The 26,553-nt window shown below is 37.1% G+C and overlaps 1 protein-coding gene across 2 annotated transcripts in view; it reads left to right on the top strand.

Moving 5' to 3' along the window:
• Positions 1 to 25,203, top strand: part of PDZRN4 (PDZ domain containing ring finger 4) — a 372,250-nt gene extending 347,047 nt beyond the window's left edge. The window contains exons 6-10 of one of the 2 annotated variants that reach the window (XM_027093508.1): positions 5,200 to 5,298; positions 8,131 to 8,193; positions 15,206 to 15,307; positions 19,348 to 19,464; positions 23,043 to 25,203. In XM_027093508.1, the coding sequence (XP_026949309.1) occupies positions 5,200 to 5,298; positions 8,131 to 8,193; positions 15,206 to 15,307; positions 19,348 to 19,464; positions 23,043 to 24,563 (1,902 nt within the window). In that variant the 3' untranslated portion in view covers positions 24,564 to 25,203. The remainder of the gene's footprint in view (positions 1 to 5,199; positions 5,299 to 8,130; positions 8,194 to 15,205; positions 15,308 to 19,347; positions 19,465 to 23,042) is intronic. The other variant, XM_027093509.1, reaches the window with a different exon arrangement.
• The last annotated feature ends 1,350 nt before the right edge of the window (positions 25,204 to 26,553 follow it).

Raw genomic sequence — 26,553 nt, 5'->3', positions numbered from 1 at the left:
TAGTGAAAAGTGGAAGGGTCAACAGGTTCAGGGTCCAGTGAGAGAGCACAAATGGTGGAGTGGGAATGGAAGCTGATCAGAGCATGGAGTGCTTAAAGTGGATATTTTAGAAGTAAAGCAACTATGGAAATGACATTTTGTGAGTAGTCTTTTCTGTACATTGCTATGATATGTTGAATTATATTGATGTAGACCTGCCCACAACTAACATATAAATCACAAAATCTAGACACAGATGATTGTGGATGTTTAGCAGTGCCATTCGTAAGCTACTAAAGGATCATTTTATGTTTTGTTCAAATCTCAAGAGTCAACTGTGAAAAACTCTGGATTCTTACAAAGGTAAACCACATGATCCTAATACTTAAAAACAAGTGCAGCTTTCTCAAAAGATACAATATCAAAATAGGAAGGAAGAAAAAAACATGTCTGATGCAAACAGCACGTTTTTCTGGTTTCCTGCCCTGCCTTTGCTCTTTCATATAGACAGAGCAGGACTGAGTGAAAGCCCATTAAAGGGCAGGTGCCCATGCCGCTGGCCTGATTCTCTCGTTGACACAGCAGAAGTAACCATACAAAATACAAACCACTTGTCACACTCACCTTGATTTTAGGTTTCCCATTTCTATTCCTGACATGGACTCTTAATTACTGGCCTCGTGAATCCATTCCCTTCCCCAGTTAAAAGTATAAACAAAATTAACATCTTTTTCTTTGTTAGGCTGTAAAATTGATTACATTCCCACAAACCTCAAATGGGTAATTTAAGACTTCCTAAGGCAATTCAGAGTCCACAGTGAGAAGCAGACAACCTGGATCTAGAAAAATGTGGCAGTTTTATTTCTCAAAGGATTCAGAAAGAGAAAGTCGCTAAGAATAGGATAGGATTAAACACTGCCTGTATTTCACAACAATATCATTGAAAAGGGAAAGTGGTTGAGTGAGGAGGTGAGGTTAGGGGTGTTAGTGTAAAGACAGGACCATGTGCTTTCACTTTTACCCTAATGTCTCTATAAAATGTAATTTATTTATTAGTTGCAGTAACTTGTTTTGAATGTTTGGAGTTGGGGTGTCCAAGCCTGAAACGTTGTAGTCATAGCAATTTGGGTATTCCAGGAGTTTTGTCGTTTATTTTTTACTGAGTTTTATACCTGATTTCCACTATCCAAAAGAGAGGGAATTGAAGCAATATTTTCACAGTAGAGTATCTAGGCTTCTCTTAGCTGTGAGGGTTAAAGTTTTCATATTTCCTACTTAATTCATTTTTAATAAAGGTTTTGTTGGAACAACTAAGCATGGTATTTCACTAGTTACTAATCAACATTACAAAATTTAAGACAATGACATATGATTAATACTAAGCTTGTGTAGTAATGGCTATGTTGTCTGATGAATAAAAACCAAACAACAAATAAAATTAAAAGAAAGATATGGACACAATAGACCCCTCTCTCGGGATTATCAGTTGATATCAGTGAACATCTTGTTTAGCCCTGGTTTTCATTCTGACTTGCGTAGACTGATTGCCTCTGAATTTTCTCACTCATGCCATGGGCCTCAAGAGCTCTTTAGAGCGTGGAAACAATTTGCTTAAAAAACGATTGCAGGCAGCTTCAAGCCTCAGTTCTTCTTCCAGCAAGAGAATTCCATCTAAAAAGCAAAAGTGTGTTTTATTTTCTTTTTAAGTTCCTTGTTCCACCTTAGACCCAATCATAAAAAAATATATAAAATATTCACAGCACTGTAGTGCAACCAATTTATGTAAAATCCCATTCTGTCTATAATTTGAAGGATATCTCACAGCAAACTTTACTAACTTTAATCTCCTACTCCACTCTCAATCTCAGTAATCAGTTTCTCACAGGATTAGATACTGTGATTTGATTTTTCTAAGGGACTGTACATAGTCCCAGAACATAGCATCTTAAAGCACATTAAGCCAAAATGAACGTGGTTTCATCGGGTATATGAAGTGATTCTTCCACTGCAGTCACAAATGACTTATGGACGGTTAGCAGTGCCATCCGTGCGGGCTTGCCTTTGATTTGTAGATACCCAAGCATTGTCTCCACGGAGAAAATGTACAGAGGTAGCATTTTACTTTTATGTTTTTCATCAAACAGCTTCCTCATGACAGAGGGAAAGGTATGAAAGTTGTTAGGGAAAACATTCTCTATTACCAGAAGGTTATTTCTTCAGAAGTCAGAGGCTTGTGTGCACTTGTGTGAAGGGAATACTAAGTTAAACGTGGGCTAGAGGATGCTTTTCATATAAGTAGCCTTTACAAAGCCTCCTTTACCTCATACAAACAAAATTGTCAACAGGTAGCTGCTTATAAGTTATTTTGTCATAGAATTAAAGAAACTTTGATTCTAAAATGTATGCTTTTGTGTACCAATATGAAATCTGTAGTACCTGAAACATTATTTATTTCAAAGAAAGAATTGCAAGTCCGCACTTGGGGCTGGTGCTCGGTGGTTTGTGGGATCCGAGAAATCTCACTTGCGCCTCCTCTGGAGCTTGGAATCTTACTTCCATAAGTTCAGTCCTTTGAATTAAGGCTTGTAATAAAAATTGTATTTTCAATCTTTATTGGTGTGAACCAAACCCTGGATGGGGCCACATTTTAAATAATTACTAATGATGATCCCTTTAAGAAACATTTATTTATCAATTATCTTTATATCTCAAGAGCTACTTGTGAGAGAATGGAAGACTACACCAAATACCAGGTTTTTCTAGGAGATAATTAGGATGGCAAGCCTGAAATCCCAATGGCTTCCTAGGTTGGCAGCCTTAGGAAATCCAGGAAGCAAAAGAAATAGTAGGAGGATGCCCAGTATCTTAAAAGGGGAAGGGGTGATGTTGAAAACAAAGATGCTGTGGGTAACTTTGAGACCTGCTTCACAGTTTTGCTTAGGTTCAATAAGATGACAAGATTGAAGAGTTATTTTGACCTCAGGATCTCAGATTTCTGTTTCCCCGTGATTCTTGGTGATATTGGTGTTGTATGGGTGGTTCTACCCTTTTTATTTTAATAGATTGGTTCCATTTTACCACAAAATATTTAGATATGCATCTCCTAAACAAACACCAAACCATAGTACAGCATGGAGAGTGTAGAGAAAACACTCACGAAAGGAATGCTTCCCTCTGGAAACAACTTCCCACAGGATGGGGTGTTTTCTCCAGTGCTATTGGAAGGACATCGAAAGTCAATGGATTTCAGCTCCGAATACAGATCATTTGCTTTAATTTAAAGGTCTCACTCTCAATTTTGTATGGGATGTTTAGGTTTCCTTGTAGGCCTCTTAGGAATCACAAGCTTCTTTACTCCTTAACTGTATACTTCATTGCTGTAATAGAAGCTCTTTTGTTGCTATAATTCCTTCCTAATGTTACAGTTTTAGTCAAGTATTCTTTCCCTCTAGAGGCATTAATTGTTGCCAATTTTGAAAATGCCCTTGATTGGTGTATACTTTTTGCTTCTGGTGCCAAAACATGTCACTGTTTGCTATTCTTCCTCTAGGTGAAAAGACTTTTTTTCTTCTTGTTCAACATACACCATGCCCTTTTTAAGCTCTGTAGTGTAATTTAGAGTATCTTTGTCTACCAGGTGTAAAGTCAGCATTCTTCATGGTTTCATGTACTTCACCAATTTGCAGTACATGTCTCAGGATAGAAGATTTAAATTTTCTTTTATTTGCTATTAGCTGTGAAATTATTGGTCACTGGAGCTTATGACAGTCTATCCTCATTAAGGATTTACCTTTGGTTTATAGTACGTCGCCAAAATAAATGGTTATTTTCCAATGCCAAGACCTTCACTGAAATACAAAGTTAAAAGGGAAGATACTTCTTCAAATGTAGCATAGTGTACAGGAAAATATCCTCTAGTTTGAAATTAAGTGAGTTTCTCTTTATTTAGTCCTGGTAACTATTTCAGATCATATACAGTTAAATGGATACTTTATTAACAAACTTTATTCCCTTCATTCATACACACGTGCGCGTGTGCGCACACACACACACACACAAAATCTACCTCCAGTTAAAGAGGAAATATTATTTAATTATTGTTTTACAAAAAGTTATAAACACTAGGATATATTTTGAAATAAAAGCCATCACCCTTCAACCAGCATTAACTGAGTCCCCACACTGAGCAGTCCCCTGTTCCAGGCACAAGAGAGAGAGCATTAAGCAAGACAGACAAATAACTCCCACAAAGCCTGAGTTTTAGAAAGATGGTCTAGATTTCATTTCCAATTTAAATTTATTCTGTTCTTCCTCATCTGATTCTTTACTAAAGGGCCTTATAAGCTCCATCCAATAGGAACACATTCTCCATGATGAGAGCACCAATTTGTGTTTCAGTGCTTGGAATTATGCAATTTATTCTAAAAGTCATCTGCTTCTGAGAGTAGTACAAGTCTATTTTATTATATAAAAATGAAATACACTGAAATTTACTATTATTTTACAGAATATAAATCAAGAAATAGATTCAATATACATTACCTAAGGACTGACATTTTAAGCCCCTTAGCCATGTGTTGCAGTAAATGTGTTTCCTTGTTCATTTACTGCTACATTTTTGAATCATTGCCTCTGCCCATATGACTGTTGATGTCTCTCCCTACAGCCTGGATGAACCCATTTCTTTCCAAGGGTGAGAGCTGCTACAAGATAAGAGAAAACCTTGGCCTGAGCTACACAGAACTCTTGCTTATTATAATGTTGAATAGAACTCAAAAGAAGAATTGATGTACAGTTTAGTCTTTTTTTATTTGAACTTAATTTTGCTTTATTAAAATACAAATAAAAACACAGTAGTTTCATAAACATTTTTCTACCTACTTTAACATTCTCAAATATTTTCTTGATTCCACATTTTTGATTTATACATATTTTATTTAAACTTCATTTGTGGTTTTGTAAAGTTTTATGATTTAATATAAAAAAACTGCACATCTCCAACTTTACAATGAAAAGTTAAAACACTGGCCTGAATATACAGATATACATGTTGAGAGTAAATTGTGAGGATTCTGGTAACATGGGTTAATTTCAGATGTTGGGCAATGATTATGAAGACTTCCCAGGATGGCCTAGAGAATATCAGTGAGTTCTCCATCCTGCTGCGGGATTTGATTTCTCTCTGAGATAAATGTCGTTCTGTGTGTGTTTTTCTCTCAGGAGGTCGAGTTGTGTCGTGTTAACAGTCAAGAGAAGCTGGGCCTGACAGTCTGTTACCGAACGGATGATGAAGAAGACACCGGCATTTATGTCAGCGAGGTGAGAAATGCCATGGAGGAGAGGTTAGGGGAGGCAGACAGCGAGCAGTGGAGTGAAATGACTCACGATGAGAAAATCCTTGGGAGGCTGGAATGGGAAGAATTGGCAATGTGCCAGTAGTTGTCACTTTCAATTAGGAAAGTAAATTATGTTGCCCGAGTAGTGGAATTATTATCAGCCTATTTAATGTGGATGCTTTCACCACAGAATCCCAGTAAGGAGAAGTGCAAAAATTGTAACATTGTCTAAATCTGAATAAAGTCCCTTAAGTATGCAGGAAGCCAGGCAAAGTTTTTGATCAGCAAACATTTGTCCTTCTGTTCCCACTGTGTCTTTTAACTGTCCTGTTAACAATAGCATTGACTTTTAAATCTAATATTCACAATAATCAGATATTTTACTCTGCTGACAGAATTGATAAATTTAAATATCATATCCAAGAAGTGCATCCATTGGTTTGTTTTATTCAGCCCCATAATCACTTTCAAGAAGTGAGGTACTTATCCAGGGAACTGTATTCAATATCCTGTAATAAGCCACAATGGAAAAGAATATGTACATACATGCATAACTGAATCACTTTGTTGTACACCAGAAACTAACACAACATTGTAAATCAACTATACTTCAATTAAAAAAAGTGAGGTACGTAAATGTGAAATACCCTGTGTTAATAACTTTGAAAAAATGTGAAGCAAAATTTATTATTATAGGTGATTTTTTGAAACTCCCAAAAGAATAATTTTATGAGTAGTAAGGTATTATGTGTGTGTGAGATATATATACATATACACATACAAACATATTTATAATTACACATATATATGCATATACAAGTATATATAGATATGTTATCTAACTCCTGTATATATGTATGTATACACACATATATGTGTGTGAAACCATGTATGTATATATGTATGTGTATGAACCCAAACTAAATACTAATTGCTGTTCTGTGCTGTTCCAAAATTTCTTGGCCATGACTTTGAAAACATTACGTAACTTACTGAGCTTTGGCTTCCTCACCTAGAAACTTAGTACGACAATGCTTATCACATTACTTTTATAGAGGTGTTTAGACTCTGGCAGAGATAATATAATTAATGAACTTAGAAAACTACTCAGCTCTATAAATGTATCAGATTACCAAAGAATCTACTGACTGGCTCTCACTATGGAAAAATCTCCAGAGAATACTTCACTTATATACTTCTTTTAAATAAACAACTATGATAACCCCTCTGCTTATGGTGAGGAAGTATAAGGAAACACCTGCAACATTATCTTTTGTAGTATGTACGGAGGTACAAATGCAGAATTTTAATATTAGTTTGATTACTGTTCTGAAGACAAAGTTTTAGTTGTGAATGTCTTGTAAATAGGATACAATTGATTAATCATCCCTTATTTCCTTCAAGTGAGTCTCTGTTTACTATTTAAACATGTCAACTTTGGAATTTTACTTTTCAGGGATAATAAAAAAGCCACAGGAACAGAACAAAATTACTTGGAAAAAATGTTTCCCTATACATCTTACATGTAATTATAGTGTCTTTTGTTCTTGATTGATCACTTAAAACTCATTTATTGGCTGGCACCACCTAATTAAAAAGTAATATCTAACATCTGGATAGGATGGATCAACCTTACCTTACACTTGAAATACTTTGCTTTAAAAAGGAAAAAAAAAAAAAAAAGGCTTTGCTAGAATAAGCTCCAATAAATTGTTTGAAGCCTTCATGTGAAATGTGATAGATGGAATTACCCCCAGTGAACAGTAAGTCATCACTCAAGTTTGGCCCATTAAAATGTTGATAAACTATTAATAGAGCTTTAAATATCTATTTATTCTAAAATAAGTGACAGTTAATATACTTCACCTTATATGTAAAGTAGTGTCTAGTAATAATCTACATGGATAGGATTTTTTTCATTTCTTGAGCTACATAGATTATAAATCTCTTTATAACTTAATGTGCTCATAACACAGAAATCCCTTTAATAAGTTTGGACTTAGGGTATAGCTATCAGGTTTTCTCAGACAGCTAAGACAGGATTTAAAAATCACCCTAGCAGAAAGTAAATTTCCTGGGTCCTAGTATTAACATCAGCTGAGGATCATGTCAGCTGAAGACCATGTCTGACAGTTGGGATACAGAAATGAGTGAACAGATATAAAAATAAATAAATAAAATAAAATAAAAAGGGGAGAAAGGATAAAAGGAAGGAAGAAACAAAGAGAGGCAGGGAGAGAAAAGTGGTCCACAAATCAAGATGTGCTCTAGTACTCTTTTTTTTTAAAAAAAAAACATCTTTATTGGAGTATAATTGCTTTACAATGGTATGTTCGTTTCTGCTTTATAGCAAAGTGAATCAGATATACATATACATATATCCCCATATCTCCTATAATAACTCTTTTAATGTCATTGACTGCTAATCTGACAGCTGTGTAAGTTCTAGTTTAGTTTTCTTTTATTGATTCAATCCTCATCAAGGGTCATATTTTCCTGCTTCTTTGTATGTCTAGTAATCCTTGACTGGATGCCAAACATCGTGAATTTTGCCTTGTTGGGAGGTGGCTATTTTTATTCCTGTGAATTTTTTTTTTAACATGCTCTAGTACTCTTTAATTTTATTGTAATTAATTCTAAAATAGTTCATTTACATTTTTAGAATCAGTTGACAGAAGAAAAATTTGGCATGCACTCTATAAATCAATAGAAAAACTTGAAATATGTTTTTAAAAATATTTTTTAAAACCATATTTTTAAGTTCCTGGGAGGATATTGCATATCCAGTTGAAGCTGTGTGTCCTCTTCCTTACAGGTAGATCCAAACAGCATTGCTGCCAAAGATGGCCGGATTCGAGAAGGGGATCGTATTTTGCAAGTATGTGGGGTGGTTATTTCCTTTAATTTCCTACTATCTGTCCAATAGTTTTAATTTTATTTTGTTCCTTGAAAAATGTTAGAGAAAATAATTTGTGTTTGTTTCTGGATAGTAACATCTACAAAACTAAAAGTGATCATTTAAACCTTTTTAAAAATAAGGATACTGCCGTTTAATAAGGATTATTAGCTAATAATTAGTGAGTAAGACATAATCTCTGGACTCAGATACCTCAACTTCAGCTTCCAGCTCCATCACTTACTTGGGCACTTTACTTAACCTCTCATTGTAAGCCTGTTTCCTCATCTTAAAGAATGGTAATAGTAAAATATATTGCTGCAAAGATTAGATATGATTAAGCATGTGATGTGCTTAGCACACAGTGCATGGTGAGTAATAAGCATTAACTGCTGTTGTTACTAGCATCAGCAGCAGTTATTGCTGCCTTTTCCACAATAAATTAGGTAAACAGGGATCCCAGTGTTCCATTACTATGAAAGTTTAGAAGTCTGAAGAAGTCTTAATTATTTATAAATGAGTTGCTGGGGGCATGTGGAGGACGGAATGTGAAAACATAGAGGCTGACTGAATTTCAGTTTAAAAATAGAGATGGTGGGCTTCCCTGGTGGCGCAGTGGTTGAGAGTCCGCCTGCCGATGCAGGGGACACGGGTTCGTGCCCCGGTCCGGGAAGATCCCACATGCCGCGGAGCGGCTGGACCCGTGAGCCATGGCCGCTGAGCCTGCGCGTCCGGAGCCTGTGCTCCGCGGCGGGAGAGGCCACAGGAGTGAGAGGCCCGCGTACTGCAAAAAAAAAAAAAAAAAAAATAGAGATGGTAAGCACCTTATAGGGGGTGTGTAGACTGGAAAGAGTTCCCGGCCCAACCAGGAAAAACTGCAAAAGCCAAAGTTTCTGTCCTAAATCTCCCTTGACCTGCGCTATCCCTTCTGAGTCCTTTCTCATAAAGGGTGGCTGGAGGAAGACACACAGCGTCCCAGCTCTTATGTCCAGTTTAACCCAAAATAAGAACAGAGGTCCTTGGGGGTTGAGTTTCACTGCAGATAACAACTGCAAGACAGGAAGGAGGACTCAAATGACAAATTGAAGAAGTTACAAACTGTTAAAACATTCTGCAAAAGTTTTAATTGTTATGACAGATCTGTTGTTCCCATTTCTCCTTCCTAGATATGAACCCCTAACGAATGTTTCTTTCAATTTAATACATTTGGATTCAACACTCTACCTGGAAGCAGGGCTTTAAAAATAGACAAGATGCCATGGCAGCCTTTGGGGCATTCCCTGTGTATTTAGGAAGACAGCTGCTTACACAGATGATTACAGTACAATGCGACGTTGTCATGAGAAAGTTGTACCACACGAGGGCTATTCTGCCCAGACTTCTGCTGGTCTTCTTTCCTTTCTTTAGGGGGGGTACTCACTGAATCACACCGCTTCTCCATACCCCTTCCCTTCTCTAGCGAGAGGCCACAGAACTCCTTTTTCATCAAGGACCCTCTACTAAGGCTCCAATGAGGAAAGAATAAAAGTATGAATTAGAGGTTATGGTCCCACTAGTCTTCAGAAAACTTGAAGAATACATAATTCCTACTTTAATGAGCTCCCTAAGTGATGACCTGTAGTTAAACAAAATGGGATGTGTCTATCACTGGATAACTCAGGGGCAGGAAAAGTGAATCAAGAAACCAAGACTTGCTACCATACTTTCAATGTTTTTCTCACACTTGTGTGAGTAAACGAGTGAATGAAACACAGGTATTCAGTAGAGAGAGTGATAGGATAAATGGAAGAATAAAATCTGCAGTAAAGCTTTACTTATACATCCTCGTTAATAAAAAGTGGTACCATCTTCGTGTGTCATCCAGATAATGAAAGCTTCAAAACTATTTCATTGAGTTTTTGATTTAGAAATCATTTTAAATGTGTTGTTTACTTTGTTAACATCTCCAATTAAATATACTGAAAAGAATGTAACCTTCCTTTGATGCTCAGGGTCACGTCACACCCAGCAATCATCATGCAATGCTATATATAATAGAGTAAAATGCTCAATGGCTGAAAGATCTGTAAGATTGTGTGCCCTGATATTAAATGACCCTAGCTGGCTACTTTTTCTGATGCACTGGGTCTATGTTTTGTCATTTTCCCCTTGCTGTTTCCAGCTGTCACTTCTTCCTCTCACCATCTACTCACCACGCCCCATACCCACTACTGTGCACTCACTGGCTCCCTTCCTAGTTTCCAGGTCACCACCTCCCATAGGCTAGATACACAAATACAGTTAGTAAAATGGTGTCTATTAGTTCTGTGGGTAGAGTTTGATAGAAATAAAGTACATGTGTTTCCACAGATGCATACTGTGTATTTTGACACTTCCTTATTCTTGGCTCTATCGTGGGCAGGTAAAGTTTTCAGATAAGATATTTTCTGGATAATAAGGCATTCCTTAATGGACTTGATTCATTGAAAAAACAACAGCAGGATTGATAAAGTGCTGTGGTTTGCCTGATTAGTTTATGTTTAGTGACAAATATGTCACATCTAATGAATAAATACCTGTCACATTAAAAAGCCTAGAATTCAATTCTATCTGCACACACAGGAAACAAAGAATCTTGAGGGTGATAGTAAAATTATATAAAAGAAAACTGTGACAAAATTGTACCGATAGACAAATAGCTCCCGTGTGGCTGGTAAGGAGATTATGGGATACCCTGTAATGAACAATTAATGACTCCTTTCCCAAGGAGATGAGAGTGGGCGAAAGAGAGGATTTCTTCTCATCCTTTAAGTTTCCTGGCTGGCTTTCATTTAAATGAATCTCATTAGAGCAATCGTGATTTTAATTTCCTGTTCACAGTGACCTACGTAGAGTATTTCTATGGTCCTGCCTTCATTGTGTAGCTAAAATTTTCTAACTGTGGTGCTCCACGGTCCTGTCAGAGAACCTCACCTAATGGCACCACACACACAGGTAATCACACGATATTGTTAGAAGGTAGGGGTCATGCAGAAGAGAAACCATGACCCACCTTCGTGAGAACACATTCTAGCTCTCATGTGTTTTTTCTCTGCAAGTGCTTGACAGTTCTATTTGCTGTGCTTTTGCCACAAACTGCTGGTATCAGATGTGTTCCCAGGAATTAATATGGGGAAGTTCTTTTACAAAATTGCCGTGCTGAGTCAGGAGAAAAATTAAAGACATACATGATCAGCCATCTAAAGTAAAGAGTGCTCTAGTCTCACGTTGTCTTTGGCATATACTATTCCATGTAAGCAATCTAATCTCATGTTGGCCAGAAAAGTCAGTCATGTTTCTAAGGATTATTCCTGACAAAACCCTGCAAAAGCTCCAACAGTGGAACAATAAGACTTCTAATCAGCTCTCTTTCTTTCTCTGCCTTAAACTTGTCCTTACCGTTTCTTCCTACTCTTACTTTCTTCCCTTTGGATAACAGTTTTCCCCCTATTTCTGTTCTTTTCACCTCTGTATTTCTATTCTTCACTCACCTTCTTTCTCTCCACACTAAAATATAAGCACATTTGAAATAAAATTTTTTTCTCTTGCCTAAGATTCCTGGGTTTTCAAATAAGAAATTCTATAAGTGGTTGAATGCCAAGAAGTGTAGTTGCCTACCTGCCTATGGTACACTGGTACAGGAAACCTAAAAATTGGCATATTTAAGCAAAAAAGGCTATATAAATATATTTCTAGACTTTTAGGGTTTTACACACACACACACACACACACAAACACACACACTCATATGCCCGTACAGGAGATTAGGCCTAAAGTGGAATTTCGGCTGATTTCTCTTTGTAATTGCCACAAATCTCTCCTAAACCAAGATAATATACATTTTGAAACTAATATTTGCATATACCATGCACAGAAAATGAGACAGGTATATTATCTAGCAGTTTTTCCTCATTGATAACAAAGGTTAAATATTACGTTCCTCCTTGCTCTCTTTCCCTCTCTTTTCTTGAAATGGAAGTCTTCCATTAAATTGTGCTGACTCCAGTTCTCATCTATGCTCTCCCCTTGTTTCTGGGTCCTTCACCTTTCCGTCTGCATGATGTTTCCAGACTCAGCAAGCTGCTTTCCCACAAGCAATCCTGTAGCTATGAGCCATCATTCAGCAACAAGAGCAAATGAAGGTGGAAAGGTCTCTCTGATTCCATTCCTCAAGTCTTGTCATTCCTTGAAAGGCATCTTTGATGAAACCTATGGCTGCATTTTTTGCCTCAGTATCAATCTGGGTATCAAACTAATGTCCCGAGTGCAATGGGATCTACCAACCAAGTGGCTAATGTGGCCTTTATTTTGAAAAATAAATAAAGATTACATTTTAATGCCAGTTTTCTGTGACAGATTTCTTTCATTCCACATATGATTCTGGATGTAAAACTGTTTCTACAATGTATGATCTGTCCTCCCAAAATAAGAACATAATGCCAGGACTGGAGACCATGGCTTTCGTCAGTATGAGTTCACAGAGGAGAGAGAAGAACACCAACTATAAAGGAAATCAAATGCAGCCATATTGTTTCTTGATGGCCCTCTAAAAATTAAAAATATATATGAGATAGATATCTTTTAAACTAGAACCATGTTTCCTGCTATGGATTTCAATGTTATGCATGAATTTTATTCTATTTTTTTTTGAATTTTATTTTATTTTTTATACAACAGGTTCTTATTAGTTATCCATTTTATACATATTAGTGTCCATGTCAATCCCAATCTCCCAGTTCATCCCACCACCACCACTACCCACATGAATTTTAATATATGTGCTTTGTTTAGAAGAAAAGAGTCTTTCTGAGGGATTAAAATATAAATAATCATAGTAATAATAATAACAATAGCATTAACAGTAATATGTGCAAGCTTGAGCACTTTTTGTATAACAGGCACTTATTTAAACTGTTCCCATATATTAACTCTTTCAATCCTATAACAGTCCTCTGAGAAAGACACTATAATCTGCATTTTAATAGAGGAAATGAACAATAACATTATCATGACTGAAGAGTGTTTAGACTAATGGTAAGTAAAGTTTAGATGAAGAATTTGGAAGTATGCATATACTCAAGTGAAAAAGTAGTAGTGAGAATTGTATTTCAAACAGAAAAGGTTAAGTTGTGTGAGATCATCCAACTCAGTCTCCTTAGGATCAATGCCTACAATGGAGGGAAGATGAATGATTAGGTCCATAATTGATAGACAAATAGATGCATCACAGATATACTACTAAGAATTACTATGAAATGGATAAAAGCCCTCAAAACTGAAAGAAATCATTATTTTTAAACTACACGCAATTGAGGTGGGGGAGGTGTAGTGGAATCCATCACTGCCAATTTATGTTTATTTGAAGAAAAAAAGGGCTTGGACTCAGTACAAAATTTTCAGATACATATTTACCGAAAAAAAAAAAAAAAACCCACAACACATCCTTCTTGGTCATTAGTCCCCAGTTTGGAATCAAAGTTTTCATTTTCTAATTTGGTGAATTTTATTTGAGAATTGCCAAAAAAAAAAAAAAAAGGGGGGGAATGTATTTATAAAAGCTGAATTTCCTGTCCACACATACAAGTGAAAAACTAAGGAGCTATTCATTTGATCACAGTAAGAAAATACAGCATGAGGTTGTATGATTTCCCCCCCCCCCCCCCGCTTTGACTATCACTGTCTGCTTTCTTTTGTGCTACATATGAGTCTAGGAATAATAATCATTTATTGTGGTCCACAGTTGAGATTCCTGAGCTTGTCTTCAGATAATTATGTCTGTCTTCATGAATCAGCCAGAATCCCAGAGACCCACAAGGAGAAAATGTCAGGAGTCTACTTCATGCTTTTAAGCAGAAATTCTCAGTGAAAGATGTTAAATTAATTATTGAAAAAAAATGGTCAATGCAGCCACACTTTCTGAAATAAATACTTATTTTAGACAGAATTACTTGACCTCTTCAATTGAAATTTCTTCCCACATTTTTGATTATGTGTTATGGATCAAAAATCTCATCTCTATGGAATTGAGCAATCAATAAAATAAAAGAAATTTAAAATAGCCAAAGAAAAAAAGTGTATCAATAAGAGCTAAATACATTTGAACATGAAATGTAGTTTAAAATACAAACTTTAGGAACCTTATTTGCCCTGTAGAACTTAGAAAAAAGAAAAAGGTGCATTTCAAACACCGCTAGAATCTTTTGTTTTAATCGAAAGTTTACTCAAGCTTGGCTTCTTTCAGTAAGCATCCTTATTTAAATTTTTTTTTCTTATTTTATGTTAATTTTTAAAAATTTTATTTAAGTATACTTAAGAGATGAGCCTTAGGATATTTCATTAGTTTTGTTGTTTTAGGGAAGCGGATAGATCCGAGAAAGGAGCTGGAGTAGATGACAATGATACTGGTTCTTCGTTTGATTAGTTAAGCACTGAAAGATATCCCGAGAGTGATTTGGGGCAACTGAGTCAGACCCACACGCAAATACGAAATGATTAAATGAAAATGCAAGCAACAGCAGCCCGGGAGCATCGCCCGGTGAGAGAGAACGCGGCAGCTCGCTAATTGGCTCACAGCAAGCGTGCAGGATGACGGATTTCAGTTGTGGTATTGCTGGTCCTACTTCCCCCAGCACCATTATCTCAGAGTGACACTTCCATTACTCTGAGCGGAGAAAGATGAACGTCACCTGTCAGGGGCTGGTTAATTGTGTTGCTAGATGTATGTTGCCAGGGCGCAGGTTGGACATTTATGAACATAACTGCTTCCTCTGATGTCCGCCATCCTTCAGGGATCGATACGGCTCTTACAGTAAGCGCGTAATTGAGTGAAGGCACTTACCACTGAGGGGCTGAAGACGAGCCCATTGTGTGAGCTTCATTGTCCATACATTTACCATAAATGAGCTGATATTTGCCATTTATTGTGTGCAGCATTGTGGAAATGGAAACTAATGCGCCACTTTCATCTGTTTTCTAGATAAATGGGGAAGACGCCCAGGATCGAGAGGCGGCGGTGGCCCTGCTATCTAGTGATGAGTGCCGGAGAATCGTGCTGCTGGTCGCAAGGCCGGAGAGTCAGGTCAGAACAGAGAGAGCAAAAGTCTTGAGACTGCACTTTAGGTTCATTGTCTGCTATTCTATAACAGATCAGTGCCATGGATGTTTGTAAAACCAGGCATACAAAATATAATTGAGTCATCTTTCCCAACTGGCCAACCTTATCAAAACAATTATAAGTAAAGACTCCTTAATATGGCTTCACAGAAAGGCAGCTAAACATCTTATTTTTTTGAAAACACAAAATTGAATCATTACTCTCTCCTTCCACTTGCCAGTTATTTAAATTAATTCATAAATGAAAAATGATTGACTTTATGTGATATTTAATTCTGTGTGGATCCTTGCTTTAGTTTTTCATCTAAAAATACTTAATTGGCATATTAAGGTATCTTGAAAGAATCTCTAATGAGAGAAACATTAGCATATCTAGCTATCAACTTAAATCTTTTTAGAGTAACTTTATCCAATAAAATACCTTAAGTAGTACAGTGTAGTTCCATGTATAGTAAATGAATTTTTTCCAACTTTAGTGTGACAAAAACAAATTGATAGCTTTTAAGGAATTTTTTTATATCTTTACAGAGGGAGATGTCATGAAAGTAAAGGAGAGGTAATGGTGGAAGAAAAGTACTATTGGTACTTCTTTTTATATCCTTTTTATCCCCCACCACAATGCAGAAAGGACATTACATTGTCACCATTCTATCCATCTGTCAGTGCTGGATAACCAACTTCAGTGAGTGAAGTTGGTTATATCACCATTTGTCTTTCAGGTTATTGATCTGATATATTTCAGACTCAATAACTACATACTATCTATAAATTACATTGAGTAAGCGTATTTCAGGGTCAGACCGAATCCTGTCTTGAATATAGTGGTTTTAAAAGATGACCCTTTCCACATATATTTCCATTATGCCCTTGACCATTCTGAATGGTTCCCATAAAGCCTGCTATAGCCTAGGGCAGACTAAAGTTACACACCTGAGGTCCTAGGAGTGGGAAAGGAAACCGCACAACTGGCTGTGCTATGTGGGAGTGAATTATTAAAATACATATGAAATTGCACTAATTACCTGGAAATTTTGCAAACTGGTTAATCTCAATGATCCCATTTTCTTGAACAGTAACAGAATAAAGGGGCTAAATACATATTAGTGAAATTAATGGTAAATTGACGAGTACTCAATAGTTATCCTTGTTGTAGAAAAGATATTTCAACTTTATAATGTGGTTTCCCTGCCCTTTCCATGTAACTGCTAGAGAACCTCATTTATTTATAATTAAAGCATTTTCTTTATTATGCCACATAACAGCTATAACATACTGTGGAAAAAATAGAAATTAATAACATAAAACCAGATCCTGTTAATCTTTAATGGCATACATATGCTTGGTAGAACCACTGGCGTTTTTGAATATCTGGTTACACTCCTGACCCAAGAGTCAATGTTGGAGGATGAATTTTCAAACAAGACTTTCTTTCCACAGTTGATAAAAGATGGTTGTCTGACTCTGTAGCATATCATCCTGTCTGTCAAAATCAAGATCTGCCCTAGCCCCTTGATCCTAAAGAAGCTGTCATGACACTGGAAGGCAGCTAATTGTCTTTAGAAAATCAGATTTCTAGAAAAATAAGGAAAGAAAATGCATTTTAATATCATAATTTAAAAATGTAATTTAAGCAATACATGTTATAAGGTGGCAAAAACAACGCAAAACTTGTATTTATATCACCATATTTTCCCATCAGTTTCAGTATATCTCATTATTGCATTTTTTGCATGTGTATTTTATTTAGGGAGAGTATAGAAGTTTTAGTGTGCTTTTTCTAGTCTTTTCTTTTTTTTTTTTTTTTAAATGTTTCAAATTCTCTCTACATTCTCGGAAATGACCAGAGTTGCTGGAGGCAGTATTGTGCAACCGTGCAATATTTTTAAATAACTCATTTCTTTCATTCCCTGTCAACTTACTTTGATTTTCTGCCCATTTTCTTCCTCAGACCATTAAAGATATTGCTATTTTGTCCTATTCCCCTTGGGACATTGGGGCAGAGAGGACTCTTGTAAGAACTGTAGAGAACTTTTGAGACAAGTGCAGGTTGTTTCTTTCTTGGAAATGCCACGTGTGAGCCTCTACTGTGCAGACAGATCCCCCTGTATAATTATGACAGTCCCCCCTTTCCCATGACTCAACTCGAGGGAAAAGTCTGTCTCTGCCACAGCACTGAACTCAGACTGCCATGAATGTGTGTGTAGGGGGAAGGGAAATGCTACAGGGAAGGGAGGTGAGCCAGAAGAATCTCTCCTGACTTAGTGTGCTGTGAATTCCTCCAGCCTAGAGGGAAGTCTTAATCAAAGTAGACATACACTAACTACACATGGCAACTCAGGGATCTGTGGGGTCAGTTAATAAGAAAAGAGTTATAGGAAAGCATTAATTTCCAGCATGTGTTCTCTTTGTCTTCTCCATCCCTTCATTTCAATTTCAAAAGACTCTGTTCCATCATTCACTGTATCAGTGTTGGCAGATATTTTGTTTTGACCTGATTAAAGAAAAAGTCCTTGCTGTGCTTATAAAAAATAAACTTTTCTAGCTTTAAGTAATTTCTTTTGGACCCTGGCATTTGCAGCTTGATGAAACTTAAAAGGGATTAAAAAATGTAAAACTTGGACAATTATGAATTGGACTGAATTTAAATTCTTAGTCAGTTTAATCTTCATAGCTCATCTGTATATCAAAGTCACCGGAGTGGAACTTGGTCAAGTTATTCAGGCCACCGTGAGATAAATGAGGATGCATAAATGCATTGATGCTTTTGGCCCAGTCAAGTTTGAAATAATTTAAGGTCTAGGTAGCCTTTAGTAAATAAAAAGAAACCTATGATTGCCTTCATTTAATGAATGTGATACGTATACACTAATGCCTCTTCTGGTGCAATTTAATGTCCTCTCAGGTTCGTTTGTTTTTAAGTTTTAGAAGTTTAGTTCTCTTAAAGACAAGCTTATTTTTTGTGTTTGTTTGGTGCTTACCCATTCGTCCGGTGGTGAAAACATCTCCCACTGTTGTCAATTTTGACTCACTAGAAAGCTGCTGTTTCTTTGTAACACAGAGTAAAGGGGAGCTTTGACAATAATTCAGTTAATTCAATCAGCATAGACAGTTAATTTATGTAATCCAGCTCCAAAAACCCACTTTGAGGCAAATTATCTGAATTGACTGTCAACACTTATCATATTAGCAAGGTAACCACCAGTTTTCCACTTCCTTTTGTATTGAGAAGCCAAAAGGATTTGTTTGGTTTAGTTTGTGTAAGACTGCCACAAGAATACCTACCTTCAGCACCCACAAAGAAAACCCTGCGCACGGCTCCCTCACCCTTACGTGCACATTCAAGGTCTTTTTCCTTGGAATTGGGTCTGAGAAATGAATCACAGTAGTCACGGCACAGCATCACTCTTTATTGAGAGTAACTTAGAATTTTCCTTTTTTTTTTTTTTTCAGATGAAATAAATGTTGTCCGTATTTGTGGCAAGCAGCCATCTTGTTAACTTGAAAGCCAGCCATCTAAAAATAAAAAAGCAAAATGAGGGTGGCATCAGTGCATGTGTGTGTGTGTGTGTGTGTGTTGGTGGGGGGTGCTTTGTGTGGAGTTGCTTTGGGGGTTTTTGTTAAGGAAAAAGGCCCAATTGTCTCATAGCCCTATTAGGACCATTGCTGTTCTTTAACACGGGGACTGTTGCGGGTAACGAGCATGACAGCTGTGGATTATGCAGTACGCTTTTCATACACTTTGAAAGGCGGTGATGTTCTGTGCTGAGGTCTACTCAGTTATGAGAGAAAATCTGTAGCTCTGTTTCAGGGAAGGATAAAAGGCATGAGTCCAATTTTTTTTTTATCACCTTTTCTTCCTTCTGAGAGGTGAACTATAGGAGGCTGGTATTTTGAAGAGAATCATTATGATAAAAGGAACCGGTCAGGCGTCACCATTTAAGTTTACCCTATTTTAGCTTGAGTTCTCATTAACTGAATGTAATGTACTAATGTATTCTTTTGCAGCTGGAGGAAGGTTGGCTAGAAGATGAAAGGAATGAATATTTAGAGGAGTTAAACTTATCGATGTTGGAGGAACAGCATAATGAAGCAATGCAGCGCACTGCCAGTCAGGTGGAGCAGGTAGGGCCACGATCTGAACTCCAGCATTTGAAATGATCCTAGTTCTTTTTTAAATGTGTAACCATAAATGGAATAAAAAAACAAAAAGCAAAGAGTTTGACCAAACATCTCTGTGATGGTAATTTTTGAAAGCAAATGATCATCTCAAATGAAGCAGAGGGAATAAATACAATTTTTTTCTATTAAGAATACTTCTACTTTGGGAAGCTGAGGGGCCATTGTGGAGAGTACAGTAGTATTCAAATGCTGACCCAGGCACTGTTCAACCTAATTCGGAAATTTAATAGTAAAAAATGCATGTTGCTTCTCAGTATACCAGCTAGAGATAAACTATATCTCATGAGGTAACCCCTCCCCCGCAAAAAAGTAATTTTGTATTTTAAAATATTAATGCATGTATTTGAATATTTAGGCAACTTTAGGAAGATGATGACATGATGTAAGCCATCAACCTTATTTGGGTATTTGGTATCGTGATTACACCTTTATACTCCTGAATTAAGAGTAGTTCAACTTGCGATTATTGATATCATTTTGTCTTAAGGTCATATATTCATTCAACAAAAAATTCTCAGCCCCTAATATGTTTCAAGTACCATGTTTGATCCTGAGAATACAAAGAAAATGAGCAAAGTTCCTGCCTTTAAGTAATTCGTAACTAGTGAAAGATCACAGTGTGGTTTGTGGCAAACCGAGTCTTAGTATTCTTTTCATTTTTGTTGTTTTTCTACTAGATAAAATCAAGATCGATATAGCCTAGATTTTTTATGTCAGATTCATGTCATTCATTTGCCTAATATAATTTTATTAACACTTCTGCTGTCAATCTGCTTATTTGTTTAATTATCATCCTATTCTCAACATTAATCCTTAACTCACCCTAAAAGGTAATTAAAAAAAAATCCTGGCAGTTAGGCTTAGGAATATAAAACACAAACATCCTATCACTTTGCCAAACTGAATGATGAGATGCACTGACATGCTGGCATCCCATAACAGAGGTGTGTGTGTGTGCGTGTGTGTGTCTGTGCATGCGTGCTCATGTGTATACGCTAATAAATTATTAGGTTGCAAACTACAGTTGACAGAGCCATGTGTGCTACACTCTGTGCTCACCATGGATGCTCAGTGGCCACTTCACAAACAAGAGTTCATGCTCAAAAGCAATGCTGCTACTGTAGCAATTGCTTTTCAATATAAAGAGGACAGGTTGAAATTTTAATGTATGACTTCAACACTGGCCACAAATAAAGATATTTTTGGTGGCAGCTGCTGGTTACAAGCAAGAAAGTCCTTGCTCCAGGCTTTTTCTCTCTTAGATAAAAAATGTGACCTGATACAAAATTGACAGGAGGATGTTGGAATAAAGAAAGAAGGGAGAAATCCTGTCCAGGTGAAGTGATATGGTGTCAGATGCTGCCTACTCATCAGATGTAATACAAATGCTAGGTCTTTTGAGGTAACACAAGATGTCCCTGAGGTGAGATTTTCATTGTATAGAAATTTCTCTTCACCATGAGACTGAAAAATGATGAGAAGTACAGAAACCTTTAAAAGTCCTTTGCCCTTATAAATAATAATACTACATTAGAAGTGCCTTGGTAGAAGCATTGCCTGTCACTATAATAATTCCATAGGGAAGTGATAAGTTATAGAGTAGCATTATATCAGAAACCAGGAATTCTAGGTTTGAGAATAGAAAACTGTTTTCACATGTGCTCATAAACCAGTGACAAAAGAAAGGGCAATTCAATTTAAAATTGCGTATCCATATTTAAAAACTAAAATACATATCCATCTGAAGGTTTACTTCACATGCTGTCCTTGGTCCTGTAACTGTTGTTAACACACATTTTGCTAATTAATTTGTCTGTATCATTTATTGCATGAAAAATAAGAAAAAATACTGCCTTCCTGTATTTTTTCAGCTTACCATTAGATAGGAGAAAAAATATAAATGTAAGTTATATGGTATATAAACTCAAATGTTCAATATCAATAATATCCTCTGGGAGTTTTATGGCACACTGTGCAGATGTCACCACATTTGATGCTGTTGTCACCTTATAGCAAGGGACATAGGGATGTATCAAGCTTTCCATTGTTAGTTACAGTTACTTAGGTATAATATTTTTTATCAATAAGACATTTTAAATCAATCTCAGTATGTTCTTAAAAAATGAGGAAAAATATTTTAGGGAAAGATGGAGAATCCTAGAATAACCTGATACGTGTTCATATTCTCCCCTCCGTTCATTACACTTTGTTCTGCCATTACTTAGGTGGAAGAAAACAACAATTATCTTAACCTTCCAGACCTGTTTTACCTTTTATCACCCATTCTGTCCTTCTTTGACACTAACAAGCTTGATTATATTTAATTATATAATTTCCTGCTAAAGGGAAAAAAATATAAATATATATATATATATATAATAGTAAGTAAACTTAGACATAAGGAGAATACAATCTAGAAACTGCCATGTAGACTTTTATAAGAGAAGTGGTGGAAGAAAGAGTAACTTTATCCTATTCACAGAGAAACAATTAGATGTGCACTTCCCTAGGGCAGTGACAGTTAATTGTTCTACATGAAAAGCCAAAAATTACCAGGGAGTGAAGTTCACATATATTTACATACCTATCTCAAAATATGTTTTTTGACATTATGCCCATGTCTGGCAATCAGTGCTGCTCAGATTTTCAGGGGAACCGTCATTTTACTCTCAGTAGAATAAAACTCACCTCTGAAGGAAATTACTGGTTAAGAGTAGAAAAATCTTTTAAAGTAACCCAAGTGAGTCCAAAGACATTACTGTTGCTTTTGAGCAATGTGATTTGGAGATGCACTGAGGTCAAAGTACATGTATGCAAGAATACAGCATCTTGGACATGTAAGAAATCCTGGCCCTGGGGGATGGCATTGGCCCCCTAGACCTCTAGCCTAAGAAGCTACATCCATCTGGGATTAAGTTTCCTCATCTATAGATGGAAGGTCCTCGGCTCCAGTAATGAACCTATTCCTGAAATTTTGTGATGTTTGGTTTATCATTATCAGTGTATCACTAGATCCAATGAAGTCTCCTCTGAACTTGAGAAAAGTTCAGGAAAAAGAAAATAGTAACAAGATGATGTGGCTTCTGAACTCTAGGCCTTCCTATTTCTGAAGACTATATTGATATTGATATTGGACATTTCGGCACTCTGTCTTACTCATCCTTTTACTCACCACAGAAACTCATAAAGTCACCTCATTTACACACCTTCCCTCCAGTTTCCCAACTAAGAGAAAACCTTAAGACAAGAATCACTTATTTAAATGTGTCCTGTTTTATTTATCCTCAAGTGAGTAGCATAGCCATATTCAAGCAGCTTTTGTTTTCTTTATATTCAAGCATAAAAAGCTGCCATGAGCTAATTGCCTTTATTTCTAAAATTGTTATGGATACTAAAATGAGGGCAGCTTTCTAGGAACTGCACTTTTGCCAAGAAGCACTGTTTTTTCAAGCAAGTTTTCCAACACTTGGTGTTTTTCAAAATAATTAGCTTTCTTTCTTCTCTCAACTTTATTTTCTTAGCCAAAAAAACAAGAAGAAGAAGAAGGCACAACAGACACGGCAACATCCTCATCCAACAACCATGAGAAGGACAGTGGAGTGGGGCGCACAGATGAAAGCTTGCGGAACGACGAGAGCTCAGAGCAGGAGAATGCAGCCGAGGATCCCAATGGCACATCTTTGAAGAGCAAGAGAGAGCTGGGGCAGAGCCAAGACACTCTGGGAAGCACTGAACTTCAGTGTAATGAGAGCTTCGTGTCTGGTGAATACATTGACTCAGACTGTACTGGCAACCAAGATGAGGAGTGCGAAAGGTTTCGGCAGCTCTTGGAGCTCAAATGCAAGATTCGGAAGCATGGAGAGTATGACCTGTATTACTCAAGCAGCACAATAGAATGCAATCAAGGGGGACGAGAGGGAGTGGAGCACGAACTACAGTTGCTTAATGAAGAACTAAGAAACATTGAACTTGAGTGCCAAAATATCATGCAGGCTCACAGGCTCCGGAAAGTGACAGACCAGTATGGAGACATCTGGGCACTGCATGAGGGAGGATTCCGAAATTATAACACCAGCATAGATACGCAGAGGGGAAAACTAGATGACATCCTTGAACACCCAGAAAAGTCAGACAAAGACAGTTCTAGTGCTTACAACACAGCTGAAAGCTGCAGAAGCACTCCACTCACTGTGGACCGTTCCCCTGACAGTTCCCTCCCAAGAGTGATCAACCTCACCAATAAGAAAAACCTGAGAAGCACAATGGCAGCCAATCAGTCCTCTTCTGGACAGAGTAGTAAAGAGTCAACCAAAGCCAAAACCACTGAACAAGGTTGCGGCATTGAAGGCAAAGAGAAGACTTCAGAAAGCAGCAAGCTTTCTGATCCAGAGAAGACCAGTGGTGAACACATCCCTTACCTGTCTCCTTACCACAGCTCCTCCTATAGATATGCAAACATCCCAGCACATGCCCGGCATTATCAAAGTTACATGCAGTTAATTCAACAGAAGTCCGCAGTCGAGTACGCTCAGAGCCAGCTCAGCTTGGTGAGCGTGTGCAAGGAGTCTCAGAAGTGCTCAGAACCCAAGATGGAATGGAAGGTGAAAATCAGGAGTGACGGGACACGGTACATCACCAAGAGACCCGTGAGGGACCGCATTCTGAAGGAGCGTGCCTTAAAGATCAAGGAGGAGCGGAGTGGCATGACGACGGACGATGACACCATGAGTGAGATGAAAATGGGGCGCTACTGGAGCAAAGAGGAGAGGAAGCAACACCTGGTGCGGGCCAAAGAGCAGCGGCGCCGCCGAGAGTTCATGATGCGGAGCCGGTTGGAGTGTCTCAAGGAGAGTCCCCAGAGCGGCAGCGAGGGCAAGAAGGAGGTCAACATCATTGAACTGAGTCACAAAAAGATGATGAAGAAGAGAAACAAGAAAATTTTGGACAACTGGATGACAATCCAAGAACTGATGACCCATGGGGCCAAGTCCCCTGATGGCACACAAGTTCCTAATGCCTTTTTGTCAGTCACCGCGGTATGACCGAATGGATGGAAGGCAGCTGACTTTCAGAGGGTGCTACCAGTTTGGGTAGAGGATGCTTGCCTCGTTCAATGTGGCGTTTTTATATATATTTTGTGACTCTTTATAGTTTAAATTTTTTGTAAGCAAAAATACCTGCTAATTTTTCATTTGTTTTTCATATACTTGTACCTTCTTTTTGGCTGAGATTTTTCTTTAACTTGTGATATATTCGTATTACTCATTTATATATAAAAACAAACAAAAGGAAAGAAAACAAAAAAAAATGAACAAAAATACTGAGGAGCTAATTAATTTCCTATTTTAATGTATCTATTGTAGATCTGGATTTATTGCTCTAGTTTACTTATTTTCTACTTTAATAACAACTCAATGCCAAAACATTTCTCTGCTTGCTTCTTGGCATAATACATATGAAGTCAAACCTGTTGATAAATCATGTGCCACATCTTGTCTTATACATAAAAGCCACCTCTTTTTAACATGCCGTTGTACATTTAACACATAAATGGCCGTTGTCTTTGTCTCAGTAAAGTGTAGGTGGACAATCTTTCTGTGGTATGTAGTGACATTGGTCATGTAGCTAGATAGTTGTGGTAATTGTGACAATAAAAGCAAAATAAATTATTGATTATCCCTGAGAAAAGCTATCAAGGAGTGTTTTATTTCCATTGTTCACTGTGGTTGCCAGATATAAATTAATTATATATATATACTATTTAGAAGACTCCTAATTGTGGATTATAAAATGCATACATTTTCTGTCCCTTTTTATTCAAGAAATTGTCCTGAAATACTTCCCACAGATAATTGTGTCCTATATTCTTACCAGGAGTAAGTTAGATAATGTGTGTAGAGCATCTAACAGATGCTGACTAAGCATTCAATAAACATGAGTTCATGCTCTCCATGACTGCCACCCACGTAAGGAAAAGCCAAGAACAATTTAGGGGATGACATGGACAGAGAAGATCAGTAAAATATCTTAGATTGTTTGTAAGGGCACTGTATTAGTCAGCTCAAATTACCATAACAACATACCATAGACTGTGTGACTTAAACAACAGGAATTTCTCACAGCTCTCAAGTCTGGAAGTCCAAAATCAAGGCACCAACCAATTCAGCTCCCTGATGAGGGCTCTGTTCCTGTTTTGCTCATGACCTCCTTGCTGTGTCCTCACATGGTAGAGAGAAAAAGAGAAAAAAAGCTCTCTGGTGTCACTTCTTTTAAGACACTAATCCCATCATGAGGGCCTCACCCTCATGACCTCATCTAAACCTGATTACCACCCAGAGGCCCCATTTCCAACTACCATCACATTAGGGGTTAGAGCTTCATCATATGAATTTGTTGGTGACACAGTTCAGTCCACAGCTCTATGTGCATTTATTTAGTTCATCCTTTGGAAATAAATTTTTGGAAACTATCTTTTTAATCATTTTCAGCATAGTCAACTATAAACGCCTTATTAAAAAGTGAGCTTGTTAAATTATCAGATAGGTTTTTTAATCTGGCTTTCTATCATATAAACATCAACTATATTATATATCAATCATAATGCCTCCAGAGTGAAAGGCCAGATCAATGCATGCATGAGCTTGATCAAATTTTCATTCAATGCAAGAGATTGTTTTAACATAATGGAGGCACAGCATCCAAACATTTTTGAAGCTACTTTCCTGTTTAAAAACATATAGTGGCTCCTTACTAGCTCTTGAATCAGACTCTGATGCCTCAGCCTTATATTCCTGGTCCTCCATTAACTTGCCCACCTTGCCTATTGCCCCACTTCTTTAGATTTTCTGAGTTATTCTGGCTCCTGAGTGGCTTGCCCCTTTTCACTGAGGTTATCTAATGCTACTCTCTCGTCTGGGGTTTCTATGCCAAATCCTACACCCCTCTTAGAAGGTAATCACATATACATTTTCTCTTTGGAGCCTATTTTGATGACACCGGGTTTTCTCAGCATTTTGGCATACACCATGATGC

Source organism: Aethalodelphis obliquidens, unplaced genomic scaffold (assembly GCF_003676395.1).
Source record: "Aethalodelphis obliquidens isolate GAN/ISIS:26980383/991018 unplaced genomic scaffold, ASM367639v1 scaffold84, whole genome shotgun sequence".
Taxonomy (NCBI): domain Eukaryota; kingdom Metazoa; phylum Chordata; class Mammalia; order Artiodactyla; family Delphinidae; genus Aethalodelphis; species Aethalodelphis obliquidens.
Note: the sequence above shows the minus strand (reverse complement) of the source record. Positions and strands in the feature narration are given on the sequence as shown.